Source organism: Cheilinus undulatus, linkage group 23 (assembly GCF_018320785.1).
Source record: "Cheilinus undulatus linkage group 23, ASM1832078v1, whole genome shotgun sequence".
In the NCBI taxonomy this organism is placed as follows: domain Eukaryota; kingdom Metazoa; phylum Chordata; class Actinopteri; order Labriformes; family Labridae; genus Cheilinus; species Cheilinus undulatus.
This window is the reverse complement of record NC_054887.1, coordinates 14,001,272-14,025,047: the sequence shown is the minus strand read 5'-3', so window position 1 is coordinate 14,025,047 and position 23,776 is coordinate 14,001,272. Positions and strand designations below refer to the sequence as shown.

The 23,776-nt window shown below is 39.2% G+C and overlaps 1 protein-coding gene across 3 annotated transcripts in view; it reads left to right on the top strand.

Moving 5' to 3' along the window:
• Positions 1 to 23,776, top strand: part of dennd5b (DENN/MADD domain containing 5B) — an 80,586-nt gene that overhangs the window by 16,798 nt on the left and 40,012 nt on the right. For 2 of the 3 annotated variants that reach the window (XM_041780674.1, XM_041780673.1), the window contains exons 2-3: positions 15,690 to 15,749; positions 20,264 to 20,373. In XM_041780674.1, the coding sequence (XP_041636608.1) occupies positions 15,690 to 15,749; positions 20,264 to 20,373 (170 nt within the window). The remainder of the gene's footprint in view (positions 1 to 15,689; positions 15,750 to 20,263; positions 20,374 to 23,776) is intronic. The other variant, XM_041780675.1, reaches the window with a different exon arrangement.

The window sequence follows — 23,776 nt, the reverse complement described above, 5'->3', positions numbered from 1 at the left end:
CTGTGACCTCCCACTGCTGCAGGAATACCTCGACTGTGAGGTTCAGCACAGACAAACAGCCCTCCAGGAGAGAAGAGAGGAGCCGCTGGTGAACAGAACAGTCCAAATAGTAACGCTGTAGGAGAGAAACCTCTGTGAAGAAATGTGGGCAGGCTCAGAGCAAAGAAAGAGGCTCAATATTCCTAAAGATATCCCAAAAATTTCAGGGCTATGCTGCATGTATGAATTCACATAGCAGAATTATTCATCAAGACTTTGCATGCACTTCTGAGGTTTATCCTAAGCTAGGAAGTGGGGACAATAACATTCATAAGATGAAACCCGGTGGACCTCTAGTGAAACATCCCAATGCACGTGGGCACAGGCTTTACATCCAGTAGAAAAATGACATGGGGCCAAACCTTTGTCTATTATCACACTGTGTTAATAATAATTCAACTTTGTTCTTCTTATCTTGAAGGTAAAAAATATACTGTAAAATCCAGAATATAAGTCTCCTTAGTCTACAAGCTGTTTTTTGTTTGTCTTTTGGAGGGTTTTTTTTTTTGGAGAAAAAGGTAAAATCATTCTCCAGGAACATGATTTCCATCCCATTAAACAAAGTGCTCAGCTGGAGTGGTTTTCAGTGTAAGCAGTATCACATCTATGAGCTAGGGTGGTCTAAAGCAGGTAAAAGGACAAAAATATTCCAAATGGAGAGATTACTTCTGCTGAAACCAACAAAAATAGCCAACATGCAGGCAGATAGGGATGCGCAGTATTACCGGCATGATACCAGTATCAGCAGATAAAATTTCTGTTAATAATACGAATTGAGCTGTCAGCTGTAGGCACTGGCCCATATCAGCTGTAAACATCGGTCATAATAAGCTGTAAGTATCTGCCTATATTAGTTTATATTTGCCGTAAGAGTGGGTCTACATTGGCTGTAAATTTCAGCCTGTATCAGCTTTAGATATAAGCCTTTGTCAAGTGTAAATATAAGCATATCTGTGCAGTAAATCTCTGTCTATTTTGGCTATAAATACTTGCATATATCAGTTGTAGATATTGGCCTTTATTGGCCTCAAGTATTGGCCTATATAAGGTGTAAATATTGGGCAATATAGGTTGTTTATTTTGGCCTATATCAGCTGTAATATTGAGCTATATTGGCTTTAAATATCTGTCTTTATCTGTTGCAAATATTGGCCTATTTAGGGTGTAAATATCAGCTGACCTCAGCTGTACAAAAAATACAACAAATAAGCCAATGGAAACACTTAAAAGCGTGAAGCAGGCTAAAAACATTTGTGGGATTAAAACTGTTTTTAGTTTTACTCTAAAATTTAAATAGAAGGTTTGGGAATACTTTCTTATTGGATTAATCAAAAGACTTTTAACTAAACAGCGTGACACTTGAGACTGCTGTATATCGGCTTTATAATGAGCTACAGATTAAATAAATTAGCATCATTAACATTATTAGCATCATTAGCATGGGCTCAGCGGGGGATTTGCCCAGCATCATTATGTCACAGCAGCTCACATTTAATCCTCCATGGTGATTTTAGCAAACATGTCAAATCTCCTCTAGCAGCAGCATCAGCAACAATTAACCAACTGTTTGAGTGACGGAGGTCGGCACACGTTCAGCCCCGCCCCCTCCTGAAAACATCATCAGGTTATGTAATTTGGCCGTCAGTGGGCTCGTCGCTGCAGATTAGAGAGGATGAGCAGCTGGTTTGTTGATCCGGGCAGAGTGAAGGTGAAATGTGACAGGACAGAGGAATTAGAAATTTGACAGGAGCAGCACTGGTCAGGGTGATGGGACCGGTAGTGTTTGACCTCTGTCGTTGTACATTTCTCATCATGCAACTAGACTGCCTCATATGATGCCAAAGTATGATTGTCTCTAGTTCCCCACTTTGTGAACAAGAAGTGGGATCTAGAGTCAGCACAATGTGGAACAACACAGAGAACATGACTGCTACTTTACTGACTTTGAGGCTCACTTTGGTCAGTTATGGCACACGCCTTTGACAGGCCAGCTGAAGAGACTGGAAAATCTGGGGAGAGAGAATGTGGAAGACATGCACCAAAAAGTGCCAGGGTCAGGATTCAAACCTGCGATCACTGTGTCAAGGATATAGCCTCAGTATAAGTGCCACTGCTCCACCAACTGAGCTAGATAAGCACCCAAATAAAGTTTCAATCAGGAAACAGTTGTCAAACAATCATCTTTGGCAGGCAAAAAACTGAAACCATCTTTCATCTATGAGGCCGTTTTTCTGAAACGTTTTGTAAAATCAGTAGTGATTCTTCTACACTTGGATCAAAATGTTCTCTTTACACAGTCGAGTGCCTCCAGATATTTGTTTCTGTCTGAACAGGATGGGATCATGTATGAACAGATGTGTTTATGTCTCAGTTTCAGATTGGATATTTATATTTAATGCATCACTGAGTTTGTCACTTTGCTTCAGTGCAGCTCTAGACAGCACACCGATGCGCTGCAAATATACGCTCTCTTATCAGGGTGCTCTTGAAGGTGCTACCCTTTCCAAACATGTCTGTATTGTCCAGATGAAGTTTGTCATACAGCATGGAGATGTAAAACAAGATATCCAGGTGATTATTATTTTAATAATCAATTAATCAGTCGACTATCTCTGGCAATAGTAGTCTCACAATTAGGGAAATGGGGATCACCTGAGTGCAGTGAATGTGTCTCAAATGATTGTAGTATAAAGACACCTAAGACTGGAAAGTCCAGTCAATGGTTAATCAGTATTCCTGGCTACCATTACACCAGGAGGACAAAAGAACACCCCAAGCAACTCTGATGATGGCAGATACCAAAAATTGCACATCACCACAAACATCCCCATAGTTTTATTTGATGTTTTATTTCAAAATTTGATAAATCTAACTGTCCTCAAAGACTCAAACTCCCTTAAAAAGAGTACAAGTCCCTCTGAAGCCAAATCAAATCAATTTAAACTTCTCAGTGCTTGCAGTGATCCAAACTTTTGGCTCTAATCTCTCCAGAACTTCCTGTCGTCTCCGTCTTTAACTCACTGCACTGAGCCTCAGATTTGGGAGGACATGTCCTGCTCGCGGTGTCGTCTTTTTTCTCATCACCTTTCCTCTCACATTAAATCAGACGTCCTGCTTGAAGGCTGCAGTATGAGACGCACGGCTGGAGCAGCTTATGCAACTGTCCCCTCGTCCGACTCACGCTCACGGCCATTTGGACAAAAATTTCCCCGTCTGTCGCTATCTGAAACTCCAAACTTTCTCATTTCCTCTCCAGGCATTTGAACTTTATTTATATCTACTTTTACACTCTGGTAGCCTTCATGTGTGATGATCCTGCTCAGAGGAAATTCACTTAAATGCTCCTGGTTTCAATGAGATGACGTAACCTCCATTAAAAGCGGCCCTTTAGCCTCTTCTTTGTGCTGCAGGATGCTAACTGGTTGTCATGGACACAAGAGGACATTTAAGAAAGACAAATTGTTTCTCTGAAGGGGGCTGATGAGCTAAAGAGAGGGCCCCATGCCTCTGCAGCCCCTCCACTCCTCCTCAGACTCACTCTCATCCTGGTAATTAAAGGCAGTCATTTGTGGGAACTGTCACCGCATGAATACATTTAGCTTGTTTTGTTCACTTAAACACACAGATTTCAGCACAAGAGCATCAACAACAGTTGTCACATATTAAACAGGACAAGATCATGTGGTGGGATACAATAAAATGCAATAAAATGCCATGCAATTCAAGCCAGTGCTATACAGTATGAAACAATCCCAGATATAATACAATACAATCTTACCGTAAGATTCAATACAATAAAGTAAAATACATGATGATGTCATATATAATCATGGAGTTTGTGAGACTGATGACAATACCATGCAACATCTCAACTAAGGCTGCAACCTAGTTATTTTGATAATCAATTAATAAATCAGTTCCCTTTTTCTGTTACCAAAACAGAACAGAATACAGATGTCCCAGAGCTTTTAAAACAACGTAAAAAACTAAATATTGATGAAATAACTTGAACAGACTATGGAATTATGATTTGATGAGATCCTTTTTTTTACCAAACCAACCCCAAATGTTCCCACCTTGTGCAATGTTACTGTCACATGACATTAGTTCTCTTTGTTCTCCTATATTTTGCTGCATTCATTTTCCCCTCTACCTTTACAAGCCTTTCAGGGCTGGCTGTCGAGGAGCATCCCAACAGCATGATGCTGCCACCATGCTTCACAGTGGGGATGGTGCATTTGGGGTGATTTGCAGTGATGTAGCATCTTGTCTGATGGCTGAAAAGCACCTTTTTGGTCTCATTAGACCAAAGAACTCAGTTTAGGAGGACGGCCCGATCTAGGCAGATTTACACACTTGCCATATTCTTTCCATTTCTTTATGGTGGATTAAACTGAACGCCGGTGGATGTTTAGTAACTTGGATTTTTTAAAAATCCATCTGCTGACTTATACTTTTCAGTAACCTTTTCTCTGAGTTGCTTGGAGTGTTTTTTGTCTTCATGGTGTAATGGTAGCCAGGGATGCTGATTAAGCAGTGACTAAACCTTCCAGACACAGGTGTCTTTAAACTCAAGTGACTTGAGACACATTCACTGCACTCAGGTGATCCCCATTTCGCTAATTGTGAGACTGCTAGCACCAACTGGCTGGACCTCTGTTGAATTATGTCAGTCACATTTTTGTCAAAATGACAGATTATCTTGAAAATGCTTCTTTTATGTTGTCTAAAAACCACAAGTATTTTAAGCATTATTACAGGGGTTCTTTTAGTGATTAATGGTTGCAGCGTTGTTCACACACTTAACTGCAAAACAGAGTACCATCAGGACAGAGGGTCAAATGAAGTTTGCCCTTTTTTCATTTTTAAAAGTTACATAAAATGAACTGTTATCAGTCATGATTTGATAATGTGAATTGATGTTTCATGTGCTATTAATCTGCTTAAGGTGGACTGTAAATATTGATTTACCTAGTATTTGATAGTGGATTTCTACATTCTGTTACAGTGGGCTTAATGAACACTAGACTGCTAACAAACTGCGAGCAGCATCCAACAGGATGACAAACTGTGCTATCATATTTGAATCTTCAGGAGTGAAACGTTCAGTAAATCCAGCTGCTGGTTTCTTTCCTTCCAGCTGTGGTTCTCTCCATGTTGGCTGTAACAGAGCAGTATATTCCTCTGCTGTGTGGTAAACACCCACAGCTGTCTGCTCTCCTCCTCATCTTCCTCCGTCTGTCTCTGTCTTTTATTCTCCGTGCTGAACGTTTCTGCCCTTTCCCTCAACCTCGTCCCCCACACCTCTCCATTTCTCTGCGATCCATCCCTCCGTCGCTGATAATCATCCCCTGCTGTGATCTGCTGCATGTTGAAACTTGACGCTCGTCTCCATCCTCTCTATCCGATCAGACAGCGCAGACGTCGGCGGGAGCTTCTTCTGTCACCGCTGCCGACAAACATCATGTTTGAAACCCCCCGCGTGTCTGCTTCTGTTTGCAAACGTCACAAAAAGTTACACAAGAAGGAGTTTCTGCAGGCAGAATTAAAGGAAAGTTCAACATTTCAAACTTTTTCTTGGCATAAATACCTTCAAATCAAATTATGCTTTTGCTTTTTCTAGTTTTTCCCTATCAAGAGCAGAGCTTCCTTTTTTTTTTTTATCACAGGCCTACCTTGTAACACCGACTGCGAATCCTGTGAACATCTGGATGGACTTGAATAAACTTTTATTGCGATAATTGTTTCAGAGACGACAGACAAGACCTGAAACACCTGCCTTTCTCTTTAATGAACTTCAAAAATATTATTTCTCTCAATAAAGGGCGACTCATTCATACAGACACGTCATCCTCACCTCTTAATTTTCTCTGTCAGCTGCTCAGACCAGCTGCTGTGTGCTAACACATGAACCCTCCCACACAGGCATGCAAACAGCACAGACAGCTTCTTCCTGCTTGTTTGATAAACTCTGTCTTCTTACTAAATGAAGGGGTGGATGCAATTGTAATTTGCCGATATTTCCTTTTTTTATTTTAGTCAAAACTGGTGTATACACTTACATTTTTTAATCGTGAAGAACACTAAGTCTCTCCTGTGACTTGGGCAGAAATCGGTACTCATTGTTAAGTCTTTCCTAAGTGTTTCAACATTGAATTTCCTTATGCGGCTGCCTTACATTTTCTTCAATAAAAAGTGTTGACTTTATGATGAGTGCAGACTTGTTTGGGTTTTTCTTTTTGCTATTTAGAGCTTTCAGGGAGGCACACATTCCTGGATTGTTTTTAGTTGAGCTCGCCAGTCCTGTTAAAGTCCCTGTAAAGTGATAAAAAAAATATTATTTCAAATTTGTTGTATGACAGGTGATTGGTTTAAGTTTAAAACTAAGCTTCAAAATCATTAAAATTAGGCAGTAATATCTACTCTAGGATGAATCATTTCACATAATGAGGGAGAAAAGCTGTTAAAAGTGGCCATCCTGCTTCGTGCTTTCAAGCAGCTCACAGTACAAACCACAGTTCATTTTTAATAGCTTTTCTCCCTCATTATGAGAAATTTATCACTGAAACAAAAACAGTTGTTTTACTGTTGAGCCTTATGGAGTGACATTATTGATATTTGAGCTGTAATCTTTTGTTATTGTTTTGATTAAACTCCCCCTGGTGGTGGAATTTTTATACTGTGCATTTAAGAAGCTTTAATGAACCATTTTCTCTGTGTCTGTATGGGAATTCACAGTTAAAGAAAGATTTCCCTGAGCTGGGTGACAAAAAAAATCCAACAGACTCCATTCAGCTTCAGGTAACTACAAATCTTCCTCTTTGTGTCTGAAGCTTGACTACCACTCAGTAGGAGTTGATCTGCTGCTCCTGTAACACTCCTCTGTTTGGCTTCACCATCACATTCCTTTAAACACAGATCCACCAGCAGCACCTGCTGCAGCCGGGCAGACCGCCAAACAAACACACATTTATAACACACATATATAACACACTTTCACACACACACAAAGCATCCAAACAGCTTAAACATGCACCACACTCCTCGGTCGTCTCTAAATGGAGCCAGCTCCTCCTGCACCGGGCTCCGCTGCCAACGCCTGGCACTGAGCAGGTGGGAGGAGCTCCCATCTGTCGCCTTGGCAACAGCACAACTAATGATTGAGGGGTTGTTGTTGTTGCTGTCTGCGGTTAACACCTTCTAATCTCTTAATCATTATGATTTATCTTTACATGAAGTCGATCAGAGCGGCAGGGAGGCAGCAGGATGAAGATTGGATGCTTTTGTTTCTCCTTGTGCTACAAAGGTCCAGTGTTCCCAGAGTTGCCCGGGTCAAGTTGGCTCTATTCAGCGCCCTATTGGCTGGCTGCTGTGGTGATGTCATTGCCCTGTTGTTTTGTTTTGTTCTATTATTCAGTCCGACGTGACAAGGAGTGAGAAAGAGGGACGAAGAAAAGAGGAGGAGGCTGCAGGAGGGTTTTCATGCTCCGGTTGATCCCTGGGGTCCTTCATCCTCGGTGGCCTCATCACATGACTCACTATCACTAAACTGGGTTAGATTAGCAGCAGCTGGGACAGTATGATAATAGTCGCAGTCACTATGATGTCACTTATCAGTTGGTCTGCTTCCTTTTAAAAGCACACATTCACAATAAGCAATCTGTGCAGTATTTATTCATGGAGTGGTCATTACAGTGCAAAATTCCCTGTATTGAAGCTTAGATATGAGGCTCTTTAGGGATTGACTCACTCAAAAAAACTGCAGCTTTAAACACTTGTTTTGCTTCATATTTAAGCTCTGTCAGGTTGCACGGGGATCAGATGGGCAGCCCTTTTCAAGTCCAGCCACAAATTCTCCATTGGATTGGATCTAGGCTTTGAACACTCACCTTGTCTTTAAACCATTTCTCTGAGCTTTCGCTGTGTGCTCCTAGTCGAATCTTCTCTAGAGCTGTTCTCTTGCAGACAGAATAAGATTGTCCTCCAAGATTTTCCTTTATTGTGCAGCATTCATTTTACCCTCTACCTTTACAAGCCTTCCAGGGCCAGCAGCTGAGAAGCATCCCCACACCATGATGCTACCACCATAGTGTTTCACAGTGGGGATGGTGTGTTTGTAGCGATGTGCAGTGATTGGTGTCAACCGACGTAGTATGGTATGTTTATAAAGCAACATTTTGGTCTCATCAGACCAAAGAACTTTCTTCCATGTGACCATGGAGTCTCTCATGTGCCTTTTGGCATAACAACCTGGGCATCAGTTGTTGTATGCAGAGTCTTGAGAGGCTTGTAACTCCTTCAGAGTAGTCACAGGTGTCTTGGTGTCCTTTTGGACATTTTTGTATCCATCCCCTGACTTACACTTGTGACCTTTTCTCTCAGTTGCTTGAAGTGTTCTTTTTTCTTCACAGTGTAATGGCAGCCATGAATACTGATTGACCAGTGACTGAACCTTCCAGACACAGCTGTCTTTATAATGCAGTCACATGAGACACATTCACTGCACTCACTAACTGTGAGACTACTTGGCTGAACCTCTGTTGAATTATGTCAGTCACTTTAAAGAGGGTGAATATTTATGCAGTCACTTATTTTCACTTTCTGATTTTTGTTATATTGATAATACTCTGTAGAAATCTGTTTTCACTTTGACATTTAAGAGGTTTCTTCTGTTAAAAAAGCTAAATTATATTGACCATGATTGATTTCTAAAATTAATAAAAGGGTAAAACATGCAAGGGGGTGAATACTTTTATAAGCACTGCAGTCCATTGATAAAAGCAGGATAGAAAACCCTTTTTACATGGATTAGAACCAGTTATAGACACAATGAAAGGAGGTCTTTACCTCTGCACTATTTTAAGTCACTGTCACATTGGTGCTCTGAGGGATTTAGAGGAAAAAAACGTGTCCCTATGAGTCTGTTTGTGGCCGTTAATCTGTGACGCCATGGCGGAGCGAGCCCAGCATTCTTTACTCATGACACATCCGAGTCAGCAGACGCTAGAAAGCTCAGCCACAGGGAAATCATGCAAAAACCAACCTGATTTTCCTTCAAAATATACCTGAAGTTGGATAAAAAGATCATAAACCACATCATTTATTTATTCCCTTGTGTTATCATCCATTGTTTCTGTTCTTAAAGCAACAAAATCAGCAAAATAATATCAACAAGACACATAAAAACCAAATATAGACACACATTTTTGACTAAAATATGAAAAATGACATCAGTTAGGCGTAAAATGAACTCAAAAAATACAACAAAATTATACTGATCATCACATAAATGTAAAGTTACCATAAAAGATAAAAACTATCTTAAAATTCTGCAAATGACTCATTGAAACAAAATTTTATGGGATTATTCCATTTTTGTGGAACTGCACACAACATGTTTTGGTTTGCTGCTTTGTATCACCTGTTTAATAACCTCAGCTCATGTTGCTTCAATAATGGATTTAACTGCAGCATGAGCCCTTAAAAACTGTGAGCTGATATTTCATGGAAAGAGTGCAATTTTTAGAATAAATTTGTATGTATGAAGGATTGATTTTCATGCGCTGGTGATTGATGGACAGAAAGGTGTGAGGTCTGTCTGTAGAGGAACATAAATATTTAATAGATCAGTTTGCCTGCAGGTTTTTACTGTCCAATTATTGCTGAGAGCTTCATAAAGTGTCGTCTTCTTTGTTTGTTTGTTTTGGCTGTTATCTCCTTGTCCGTTCTTGTTGTTGTTGTCTGATTGTGTTCACTCCTTATGCCCAGAATGCTTCACTGCGTTCACACATGGCTGTGTTTTTGTGTGTTCAGGGGGTTTAATTCATTCAGCAGATATTCAGGAGATTCACTGACAGATGCTTTTGAAGTAGCACAAGACGAACCAACCCCCCCGGGGACGGTGCATGATAACTGCCACTGAAAAGACATCAGCACACGAAGAAAAACACAAAAAACACCCCTCACATTCATTCTGTGTTTATGTTGCACGTAAAATCAATCAGCTGCCGTCTATCTGCTGTCTGGCTTCTGCAGACAAAGACCCCGTTTACACCTCACATTAATGCCCATTTAGGACATTCAGGTACAAAGTGGTACTCCTTAACGCTTTGTTTTGACATACATCTATGAATGCAGTGGGAGAAAAACTGTTCATGAGGCACGAGCTAGTCTCGTAGCTCATGGCTGATTGTCCCCATTTATTCTTAGCAGCAGCAGCTTCACTGTATACAGCATGTAGGTATATCAAGCCATGATAAGAGAGTACTGAAGTGTTGTCCTGTGTATCTGAATGACCAAAATAGATCGTCAATGCAAAATGTAAACATCGCCTGAGACACCTCCTTTGGGATATATTTGGTAATATAAATGCCACACTCACCAGCAGACAATAAGGACATCTTTAGCCCAGCAGTAATCAAAAAGAGTGTCTTATTTAAGTCCGTCCAGCCTCATCGGTCACTTGTCGTTTGAATTTGAGTTGTCATTTCACTCAAGCCATTATCCCCGTTAGGTTTATTTATAAAATTCTGTAAAATCTGGAACTTAAGTTGCTCCAGTTTAAAAGATGTGTCTATTTTTTGAGTCTCCCAGAGGAAAAAGAACGGTTTAAACCAGTGGTTCTCAACGACATTGGAACCAAAGTTGACCACCTTCAGAGAAATAGCAACCCAGATTTTTGAAAAGGTTCAACCTGAGACAGCAGAGAAAGGTGGTAATTTTCTTGAGGAATTTCCTTATCTTGGGAAAACCAGCAGTTTTATCCACAGAAAATAGATAAATTAGTAGAAAGCTCAAGATAAATAATAACATTTAATCAACACCAAAAAAATGCTTGCATAAATGTACCCTTTGTCCACTTGGGGCTTCTGTATATAGATTTTCTGCTGCCCTTTTTTCCTGGCAGACATTCTCGACCTGCTAGAAAGAGCTAGTTTAAACTGTTTATCTTTGCATTGATTTCAGCAAATTTCACATCTTGCAGATTCTAGGCAGCAGTTCTGCTCTTTTAGAACAATCTGTTTTATGGAGTTTGCTCATCTATTAGCTATAACACAGTAGTTAAACTCTCGGCCTGTGGCGATTGTTGTGAGACAGACTTTTGACGTACCTTTACACTTTACCCAATTATTTACTTCACCGTATCCCTATTTTCTTTAAATGCACAGTAATTACCAAATGAGGGAGAAAAGCAGTTAAAAAGTGGTGCTAAATCCTGCCAGTTGTTTGTTCTTATGTTCTGAACAGTGAAGCAGCTGCTTGCAATATACAATGAATGGTTGCAATTTCAGTCATGTTAGGTTGTGTTGGTTTTATGAAAAATAAGGGAGAAAAGATGTTCAAAAGACAATACTAGTCTCTTAGCTTAGGGCTAATTAGCCCACATTCTTTGTTACTGCAGCAGCTTCACTACACACAGCATGTACAGGTACTCAGTCATGAGCTAAGAGACAAATTGCCAATATACAGCGTAAACACACAAAATAAAGCTGTAGTCAATGTAGCTGCAGTTTGACTGTTGTTTAATATCCAGTTACTAAGCATGGATGTCAATGCAAAAAATATGAACAGGATCACAAAAACATTGATGTGGCTTTCTGGGGCCCTGAGGAAAGGAACAAAGCATGTCACTCACACATACTGTTATGCACACGTGCTCTTGCAGAGCGTCTGATCAGTCTGTCCAGCAGGCCAAAGCGCTCCACATACATAATGCATCAGAGTCTGCAGCCAACACATGATTAGCTTCTCTATTTTTGACCTGTCTGTATGCATGTGTGCGTCTGCATGCGACCTTTGTTATTTAAATATTCTTGGATTTCCTTCTAGGGCTGATTAAATGTAATTAAAGGTCCATTAAGGGATTTTAGGCTCTAATACGGCAGTCTCTGTAGTGTATGATAACCCCCCCTCCCTCCTTAGGTTGAACTTTGTCTATTGATTGAAATGGTGGCCTCATTATTTTACCAGTTGCCACCAGAAATGTAGAGTCTGGTGAGTGAAGAGAGCTCATATTAAGAGGAAAATACTCAGTTTTTGTCTGATTGAGAAATGTGTGAATGCATCTGGAAAAATCTAAATTAAAAATGTGATTTTTGGTGGGAATAATTTTCCTTCTTTAATCTTTCCTTTTACCAGACTGCTATTATAACAAGGGAAGGAAAAAGGGAACAGTTTGATGAGGGAAATTAACACCAGTGAAAAGCAAGCATAATTTACACAGCAGTTTTAATGCAGAAAGAAAACCGCGAGTCTGTGAGTGTTTAATTCCACTTCCTGATCTTGACGCCTGTTTGGAGAGAAACAGATTAACCTGCAGAGATTACAGAGCCGCTAAATGCCTCACGTGTCAAAGGCCGGTCAGTCTGATTTCACCAGGCAAACTGTCGGGTGTTTACTGTTGGTCATCAGTTGAGACGGCCCTAAAAACTAAAGTAGAAAAATAACATCCCTCATAATTGCCTACTATTTTTAGATCCAGTGGGATGAGCTGCTTGGCTCTCTTACACGTTAAACAGCAGTCAACCTGCAACAAGAGCAACTGCTGTGATCATCTTCAACAGTCTTCATTGAGAAGATCAATGCAAGATTTGCATGTTTACACAAACCAGACACATGGTGGCATAAATGAGGAGTTGTCTTTAGCAAACAGGGAACTTTACATCAGCCGACTGATTGTCCAGATTCAACGTCTGTCATTTGGTGGATCCATCTTGCAAAGCCTTAAGTGGATAAGTTTGTTCCTGGTCTAGAATAACTGGACTAATCAGCATCATTTGAAGAGAGCAACTGCAAGCCTGTCAACAATGGCGGTCCTGGATGAATGAATGAAAGATGGATAAGATGGATGGATGAAAGATGGCTACAAAGATGGATGATGGATGGATAAAAATTGCTATGATCAATGGATGGATGGATGATATATTGATTGATTGATAAAAGGTGGCTACAATGGATGGATGTATGGATGGATAAAGGTTGCTACAATGGATGTTGGATGAAAATATGCTATGATGGATGGGTGGATAGATGGATGGAATGATGGAGGAAAGATGGTTAGATGGATGGGTGAAAAAAAATGCTTTATGGATAGGCAAATGGATGGATGGATGGATGGATGGATAAAAGCTGGCTAGGATGGGTGAAAAAATTCTACAGTAGATGGACGGTGGATAAAAGGTGGCTATAATAGCTCGCTGGATGGATGAAAGATGGCAACGATGGATGGATGCTTGTATGCATTTGTTAAAGATAGCTACAATGGATGGATTGATAAATGGATGGTCAGATGGATTGAAATATCTTGGATAAATTCTGAAATTTCCCAGTTAAATATTTACAGACATTTAGGACAAATTCACAACATTTCTGTGAAGCATTTCACAGATAATTTTAGTCAAAATTCTTTGGAACACATCCAGAAATCCCCAACAAATAGTTCTGAAAACTTTCTTTGAAGCAAGAAAGGTCCATTGGAATCAAGTGCCATTCTAATGAAGTTTGGGTGAGCTGATGTGTGAATGCAGCATGAAATATTCAGGAAAATTTACAGCAACAGGCAGGGCTGAATGAGACTTAATTCATTCAGAGCTTACATTTTTATTATAATAAACACTGGCTTGATGATATAGTACTTAGTACTTCATGGAAAATAAATGTTAAATACATGAAGTTTACTAAAACTTACCAGAAAAAAAACAAGTTTTTCATGTTGAGATATGAGTGGTTTATGGACACGAGAGTCTCTGTGCCTGCAGGATGGAAGTAAAGCGAGCTTTTATTACTGTATTTATCAGTCAAACAGCAGCACCTGAACATGAGCTCAGATAACAAGTGAAGAAAGTGTCCGAGACATGAAGTTCACAGTGATGTAAGAGTCGTACAGAGAGGAGGAAACTGCAGAGAGCACGCTTCATAAATGTTCAACAGTTACATAAGAATGACCTGGAGCTGTATGTGTGTGCTATCAAGAAACAGTAGGATGCATTTTTATGAAGGCTTCTAATACTTTTTAAGGACTACCAGCAGTCCTAAATCCAGCAAGCTTGTTGCACACAAAACATTTGCCCAATGACATTTATTTTTTGCAGTATTAGACAATTTGCTGTATATTTTCAGCTGAAATTTCAGTCATGAAACTATTTCCAGTGTATATAAAACCAAGTTTCCCAGAATTAGGGATTCATCTCAGCCTGGTTAACTGTATTTAGACTATCTGGATAAAGATATCTTAGCAGTAGAGCTCTGCGTATAAAACAAGCTGCTTTTTACAGCGAGTTTGGTACCGAGGAGGGAGCTGATTAAGCTTTCTAATCTCTGGCCGGGTGCTGACTCGAGTCACAAGAGCAGACGTTCTCTCACAGGGATTAGCCCACTGTGTGTGTGGACCTAAATCTACAAAGATTAACTTGCTTGTGTTCTGTAATGGAGACTTTCACACATTATTAGACTCTATACTGAATAGAGTTTAACCGTTAACAGTGAAATCAGACGATGTAGAATTGTTTTTTATTATGCAAATATTTGGTGTTTGAGGGTTTGGAGAAGCTAAGTCAAGTCTTGGATGGCTTGTTCTCAGAGACGACAGTCCTCTGAATTTGGCTGATGCAGAAACTGATATAAACATGTTTCTGCGTAGAACTTCACACATTTAGGTTTCACCTCATAGGAGGAGTATGGAGCATTCATGAATTCTCAGCATGGACGGATGGATGGACGGATTAAAGGAGGCTTGGATGGATGCATGAATGGATGGATGGATGGATGGACGGATAAAAAGTGACTTCACTTAATGGTCAGTTTGATAAAAGAGGGCTTTGTAGGATAGATGGATAAAAGGTGGCTTTGTTGGATGGATGATAGATGAATGGATGATGTGTACATTTGGCTGAAACTGTAGTTACAGCTGTGGTGTCCCAAGTTTATAAAATCAGTTAAAATGTAAAAACTGATGCAGCCGACCTTGAGCATGTGATGTGGAGTTTTGACTTGTTTTGGTTTCACAGCCAGCCAAGCCACACATCGCAGGGTTTTTCTGACACTAAGTCTTACAAATCCTGTCACTTTCTTCATTTTGTTGTAAGTGTATTGCAGTTTGATTGTAAATCTAAATATTGTCAGTCCTTTTCTTCTTTTTGAAGGGAATTTTTGCTGCTTTTTGATTCTACCTTAAAAGTTTTCTGCCTATTAAAACTAAAAAAAAGCAACTAATTCAACTCATTTACAGCTCCATCATCCACTGACATCCATCTGAATATTTCTCTGAAATTTGTGTTTCTATTATGGCACTTTTTACTCCTTAAACACTAAATCGCTATTACTAAGTCTTGTAAAAGAAACAGAGGACTGTCAGTCTTTGCAGATGATGACACTGTATGTCGTCTCACAGTCTGCTCATTTCTGCTTTGATTCTTGATGTTTTAAAGTCTAAAAATACTGAAAAGGTGCCATTTCAGAGTGCTAATAATCCCTCTTAACCCCCTGTGTATTATACTGCCATGCTCTGTCGTGATATTGATATGTTGTGTGTCACATTCATGCTCAACTCATTCTCATGCATTTATTAATTTGCTTGTCTGTGCATTTGTTTTGACATTGCCCTCCTTTTTTCTGTTTTTGCTTCATGTTTTCTGCATGCGGCTCGTCTGTAGCTTTGTACCAGTGGTTAGAAGCAGACCGCCAAGGCAGGGACCCCGATGCTGCAGCCACAGGTACGGTACAACGCCATCAACTGTTTTTCATCATTCATAACAGCCCTGTGTCTTACAGTCTGCATGCACGCCTGCTTTTCTCACTCAGATACTCCCATTACATCTTATGAATATGTGATCTTGCAAAATTGCATTTCCATAGCTATTTGCCGAGGAAGAAAAGATCAGATTTCACATCAGACACAGAATTTTATGGACAATTAAGGAGAATAATTCTTCTTCAAAGGTCTCCGTGTCATTTATGTTTTACTCCTTTAAACTGACATTGCCAGGCTCACTGCCAGGCTCTGTTCTTTAATTGAAAGTGTTTGACATAACAAGGGAGAAAAGCAATGAAAAGTGTGTTTTTATTTATTTTTCTTAGTATTTAGTGTCATTATTGAATCAAAAGCAACTAAATGAATTGGTCAACAGACTGAAATTTGTATCAAATAGAGTAGAATATAATACTGGAGGGCCCCTGCGCCTCCCTTAAAAATGTCCAAATGGTGCAGTCCGGCACTGCAAAATAATGCAAGTCAATTTAATTCAACCATTGTAAGAATATTTCTCATTAATTGGGAAATAATGGTTCAAAAATACATTGAATTTTTATTTTATTTTATTTTTATTTTATCTTTATTTAAACTGGAAAATCATTGAGGGCAAGCCCTCATTTACAATAACGTCGAGCATAAAAATGCACATATCTGTAAAAATGGCACATTTGTTGCTTGGCCAGCTGGTTAAGGGGGGCCTTGTGTAAAATTCTTTCTGGGGGCCCAAAATGCATAGTGTGTGAACAACACTGCAGACTGTAGTCTCTGTTAACAGACTGATGATCTCCAAGAATCTCAGTGATGTTTGTGCGTCTGCTCTTCATCCTCTTTGCTCTGATTATCAGAAATGATAAACAGGCCATTAAGATGTCATCTGAACAGATGTCTGTGAGTAAAAAATATTAGTTTAGGTTAATTATATCACACAATTTATTAAAACATGCTGGGATTAAATCAAGCTTGGGTGCATAAATACAGCTGATGTGAAAGGATGGGATGGGCTCAGGTTGGGTCAGGCTGGAAGTTCTGGGTCCAATCTTAACTCTCATTTATTTTTACTGAGGTGATTTAAATTAGCAGTCAATATTAACCTCACCTTGGGGTTTTTAAACACCTCTGTATCACTCTTCCTCCGTCACCTCCACCTGGATTACCTCCTTCAATCCTCCTCATCCTCTTAGCCTCCTCTCTTCCTCTCTCCTTCTCTTCCTGTCCTCTCAGTCGTTCAGTATTTGGGTCAACTTCCTTTTGAGCTCTTTTTCAAATCAGTCCGTCTCAGGTAGTTTAAGACTATTTTTACCTTTGCCTCCCTCCTCTTCCTCACTACGATCAAAGAAATTCACTTTCATGCCTTCAGGTTGTTTGTTTTCTGCATTTGTCCCTGCTAAGAGAGGAGTTAATAAAGTTGAAGACGAGAAAGTTTCTTCTCTTTTACTTCTTTTCTTTATCCTCTGCTGGTCACTTTCTGGCCTCTGGTGGCTTCAGTCATCTTTTTAGTGCATGTAAAGGCAACACAAATTGCTGGACCTTCAATGGATAATGGTGAAATAGTTCTGGATTCATCCCTAACAGAATAAAATATTCTTGAAAGGCTCCCCTGGTGTCTGTAAAATCATTATATTAGCCCTTTTTTTAATCACAGCCTTTATTGATCCAGTGAAGGGGCCAAACCTCGACTGATCAATGATTAAATGTTAAAAACGATTGTCCTGCTCCTCCTTTATCCTCTGCTCCGCATCAGTGACCTGCTGACCTCGCTTTAATCATAAAAACCCAACCTGTGTGCTGTCGATAAACCAGACCTCCCAGTATCAGAGCCCAGCTCTATCTGAAATCAATGCTGCTCTGTCTCACTCCTTTATAGTGGCTGAAATGAAACGGTGTTTGAGATTTAACGGCCCACGGGGAGTCGTTACAGGAGTCTGTCTGGCCTTTTTAATTGTCACACTGGGGATAAATAGAGTCATTGTATTAATTGGTTCACAACAGGTCAGTCACAGTGAATGTGCAGAGAATTTCAGCCATGAATAAGCAATAATTCACATTGATGTACTTTAAATGGTTGATTTGATTGTTTAAAAGTTCATGAAGCCATTATTAAACAGACCAAGGCTCTGAAATTTGTTAATTAGTAACAGCTGTTCTTGCATCATTAAAAAGAAATTACATTGACAAGAAGAAAACAAAGTAGAGGTGGTGAAGCCTGTGTGGTAAATCAAATTCATAAATTAATATTTGTGGTAAATCTAGATTTTGAGAAGTAAAAATATAGATTTCCTCTTGAACTTCTGTTGCTTTACTCGGGCTTTACATGGGTAAATTCAGGCAACCTTGTTGGAAATGCCTCATCAGAATGTTTGGATCGTTTGTGTACAACACACTCACAAATACACACATGCATCTGGAGTGCAGTGACGAGCAGAGACATTTCTCTTACTTTGGTTTAATGGATGAATTTCACATAATGAAGAGAAAAATTGTTAAAAGTGCTCACAAAGCATTATGGGATTGCTTTCAGGAGTGCAGTTTTATTGAAAGGGCGTCTTCAATTAAAAAATAGTTGGGCTGCAAAGGTGGCAGGAGTAGAGCAGCAGGCTTATTCTCCATTGTAAGCATGTCCTGAATAAATAGTGTCTGTCATAAGCTTCACAAATCAATTAAATGAAAAAAGAGAAAATCAGCCTCACATGAGCTTGGAGCTAATAGGCTCTATGACACATTTATTGCTGTTGTAGCTAAAACTGTCAGTGGAAAAATTAACATTTTTTTGTAGAAGTCTTATTTTTAACAGCAATTTCTGTGTTTATATATACCACAGTGAGTTGACTTTCACTGCCATGTAAAGGTAATACAAGATTTAGGCCACATGCATTGCAGCATCTTGGTTAAGCACATAAATATCTTGTCTAAAATCTTGAAATATTTTGCTCTCTGCATACAGATCTTTCCATTTTTTTATCACTGTGCAGCTGAAGCTAACAGTTTGAATTTCAATCAGTTTCACTCCAGAGTATTTCCATTTCTCATATAAAGCATTCTGCTGACACAGCTGTTCAGGAAAATAGAATAGGCCTGGCAATCAAGAAGGTTTTATTTCTCAGACATGAAGAGAAAAAGTGACTGCAGGGCTCTGGAGAAAACATGAAAACCAGAGAAGAAAAGAAGCGGTTGTTCCTACAGTGCTGTAATGATGAGTTTTGGGCATTCAGATACAAAGTCAGTCCACTTTAGTCCTTGCGTCCATACTCTATATTAACAATCTGTCTTGGGTGATGACCTGAGTTCATGTATCATCTCTATGGTGCTCTTACCATGGCTTGGTATCCCTACATGCTGTGTGTTCTGATAATCTGATAAGAATGAATGGGGGCCAGAGGCTAGTGGTGCCTCTTTAACCGCTTTTCACCCTCATGCTGTCACAAACATGCTTTAAAGGACATGCTGATAAACTATTTGTAAATAAATCATGTCGGGTACTAGTTAAATGGGAATGACAACTCAATTCAAGATGACGAGATGAGACATTTGTCGACATAAAAATGGCAAAATGGCACCAAATGAAAATCTCTATGATGATCAGATCTCTAAACAGAGCCACAATTTCAACAACTTCAGTGGAGGCTGGATGGACACAAATAAAGCTATGCTACAGCAGACACAGGGGTCTTTAATACATGGCAGTATGCATTGTGTCTACTCAACCAATCCAGTCCAGATAAAGGCATCCCAGACCACCTCTGTATGCAGTCTGTGTGATCAAACTGTTTTGATAAAGCATTAAGAATTGCCTCTTGGTATCTTAATTTTCAATATAGATATAAATCCCTGTATAAACTGGGTGGAGGAGTCCTGAGATCGATGCGGCTGCAGTGTAAGAAAGGAATGAAGAGAGGAAATTGATCTAGTGTGTCAGAGCAGCTGTTTGCTCATGTCACTCTCAGCATTAAATCTGCATTAGTTCTACCTCGTCTGTGCTGTGCTGCTGTAACAGCTGTCAAAAACACATGCAAACAAGAGCACAAAAACTCTGAAATCCTAGTATATTTTCTTAAAGAGATTTAAAAGGACACTTACAGAGTCTGCTGATTTTTATGGATTCAGTTTCAATGAAACAGTGTACTTGTGATTTGCTGAGACCTGCACTATCATGACTACAAGTGCGTGCATCTGCTATCGCTGCACAAGACCTAATGGGTTGAAAAATCTATCCCAGTCATTGTGTAGTGGAAGTGGCCGATTCACTGCTCATGTGTATCCCTGGAAATGGCAATTGGCTAAATTGTTAGTTTGATTATCAATATCAGTTGGTGCATCTCTTTTTTTATATGACCACAAACCAGCTTCTGTTGGTTGGATATTGACTCTCTAGCTGTGTTGTTGCACACCAGCAGCAACGATAAATATTGTTTAGGAAGGATCTGAAGCCTTGCCTGTTTCATTTTCAGTGAATCATCTGTCTTTTTTTATTCTGTCCAGGTGAAAACTTTGAGCAGAGCCCACTGAAGAGGACGTTCAAGTCCAAAGTTTTGGCCCGTTATCCCGAGAACGTGGAGTGGAATCCGTTTGACCAGGATGCCGTCAACATGGTGGGTTTGTTTGATCTTTCAATGCTAAAGAAAAATAGGAATATTTAGGTGTATCTACATGATTTTGCCCAAAATAGTAATCAAGATGATTTTGCTCAATATTGAGATCAGATCATAAATCACAATATTTTTCTTAATTTAAAGGACAGTTTTACACATTGCTTATTTTCAATTTCAAACCCTCATATCCTGCTACTAACCTCTTTCCAGGGCTAGACTGAGACAAAAATTCTGCTCTGGCCCCTTAACATCTACACAAGCATTTAGTCAAAAATGCCAAAACAGTCCCCAAATACACCAGCTGCTCCACTGTTGGCCTACACAATGTTTCCGCTGAAAAATACATGAAGTTAGGAGTGAATGTTAAAGTCCCTGTAAAGTGATTAAAAAAAAGAAGTATTTTAGGTTTGTTGTATGACAGGCCAAATTTCAGTCATGAAAAACATCCTCAAGTTTATAAAATTAGGCTTTAAAATCATTAAAAAATGGGTCGTAAGATCTGCTCTAGGATGGTGTGGTGTGTCAGTTGAATAAGCTGAAGCCACGCCCACTCATGAGAAATAAGATCCTCTTCGATTTTTAAAAATGCTTCTGATCAGCACAAAGCTGCCTGGCTCTATGCCAGAGCAGAGACAGAAGTAGGGGGTTACATTTACTGTTTTCTGGCACAAATCTCTCCATGGGGCAGGGTAATTCTGCATCAAGACTGGTAATGTCATGGGCTCTTATATTGTATTTGCACTGCTTGAATAAAACCAAGCCTGGAAAAAGGTGGACAACTTTCTAACCGTCTAAATGAAAAAAATTTTCAGCAAAGTGTTAAGTGCTTTTATTTTTCTTTCATATGGTATGTATATATTTTTTGCTGTCTTACGTCAAGCATATCTTACTTCCGGTTTGGAAAATGCTCTTATTTTGAAAGACAGAAGCACTTCCTGTTCATTGCCAGTATAGCAGTAGTTTAACTATGGCAAAAGAAATGGATAAAAGTCAAAAGTTCAAACATTCACATCAAATGTGACAGTGGAATCACAAGTGAAGACGTTAAAACATAAGTTTTGTTATTCTAGTGTTCATACTGATGAATTTTGCCAACAATTGCAGTTAACACTTTATAACACTATATAACCAGAAGAAATTTAAACAGGATACTGTATTTAGAAAAAAAATAATTTTTGAGATAGAAAAATTACGAAGAGTGTTTTTACATGCAGAACATCTATATTAAGCATAAATAATCACCAACAATTGTGTTTCTTTGATCATGGGTCGGTCAAAATCAAGATTAAAATTAAGTTAAAGTGCAGCTCTACTCTGAAGTTAAATTTCAACTTAGTAGTTTAGGCTTCAACATGATCATGAACAAAAAGATAATGGAGATAATGTGCTGCTCTTGTTTTGTCAATAGGTTTTATCAGGCTTGTTCACATTTATCCGTATTACATATAATAATTTTATATATTTTTCTTATTTTCTTAGGTATTACAGGTGTTGAAAAATCTATGTTGTTTCATCAACCTGATCAATCAAAATCATCCTGATTATGATTTTTGTCATATTCAAGCAGCGCTAGTGTATCAGAAGTGATTCCTTTTTCATGATAGAAATGTTGTCTCTTATTTTTCCACCTGCCTCAGTGTCAGCTCTGTTGAATAATTCAGCTTCACTTCTCACCTTACGTCGGCATGGAAACAGGCCTAAGTGAAACCTGACACATGGGGGGCTGCGAGCTGTCGGGGAAGATGGCAGCGTTGTTGCTTTTTCAGTGTCATTTGACCTCCACAAGGCCGTTATTTTCCCTCCTGCATCCTCTCATCCTCTCTACCTTTATGAATTTTTGTCCTCTTCCTCCTCGAGCCTCTACAAGGTGAGAGAGGAGTACAGTGTAATCACGCCTCCTCCACCTGCAGTCTGTCAGTGTGATGATTGTTTTCAAATCTCATCACCCTTCAGTGATTCAGAAACACAAACTGTTTGTTATTTTTGTGTATATTTTCCCTCCTTAATCCATCGTTGAATAGCTTAAAAAATAAATCGCTCTAAATTGGATTTTCATACATTTGAGGGAGATTCCAGGATTTCTGATCCTTGGACAAATTTCTGACGTATTTTGGGGTCAGATTGTTACATAATGATTCTGAATGGCTCCAGTAGATTGCATCAATCTACAGCTGCTAAATGGGCTTCAACGTAATCCTTTGGAGCAAACCCATTTGATGAAAACATCCACTAAAAGTCATCATCGACAGACTCTACTGTCTGATAACATTACAGACAGAATCCCTGCAGAGATAGAGCTGCTTGTTTCAGAGGAAGATTGAAAAGCTGCAGTATCACTCCTCAAAGCCAACAAAGTCCACTGAGAAAAAGGGAAACTAAACTGACAGAACTATTGAGATATTGATCTCATGCTGCCTTGATCTCTTACTTTGTTTGTTTGACTTTTAGCCCCATTATAAGCCTGGAGCAAAGTGTTGAGGCATGCAGCACAGGAATATTTCTTATTTTCTGCCTGGCACAGATGCCATTTTTACACCAGGCACCCAAGTAATTTCAATATAAAATGACCTTGCACTCCTGTGATCTGATTTTTTTCAAATAAGGAGCAGCAAGCCATGCTAGTGTCTTCCTGTTCTGAGGGTGCAGACAAGGGCTGCAACTTCGACTAGTGTAAGGCGATCAATTAAGTTTGATTTCATTAATGTTTTTTCCCTAGGAGACATTATTATCAGCATAATATCAGTATCCTTAACTGATATATTTGCTTTAAATCTGGCCCACAACAGCTGTAGACACCAGACTAAATTAGCTGTAGCTTCTGCTTTTATATAAGGATGCACAGTATTGGATTCTTGCTGATACATATACCAATATTTAAATGAAGCTCATCTTGAGATCTAAAACTTAAGTCCTTGAAACACACCGTTTAAAGTTTGAGGATGACAGAATTAAAAAAAGGCCGGTCTTTGAAACACACTTTTAAGTTAAAGCAATGATAATCAATAAAGAAAAAGACTTTGATGAGGTGAGTTTTTTAAAGAATAACCTCCAAAAGGATAACTTCAGCTGACATAGGTCTGTTGGTCCAGCGTGAAACTCCACAAACTTACTGTTCATAAGATAAATATTTACAGCTGATATCGGGTGTTTTTATAAGCCAGAACAGTTGCAAATATCTGCAGGAATTTTTATATCTGCTGATACTGTAAGTCTTTATTGGCTGTAAATACTGACCTAAATCAGGTTTTAAGTTCTGTCTATATCAGGTGTACAAGTCAGACTATATCATCAATATACATCAGCACATCTCACCAATAAATATCGGTCTGTATCAGCTGTACATATTGGCCTACATAGGGCTGTAAATATCTGCCTCTGTCTGCCTCTATATCGACTGTAAATA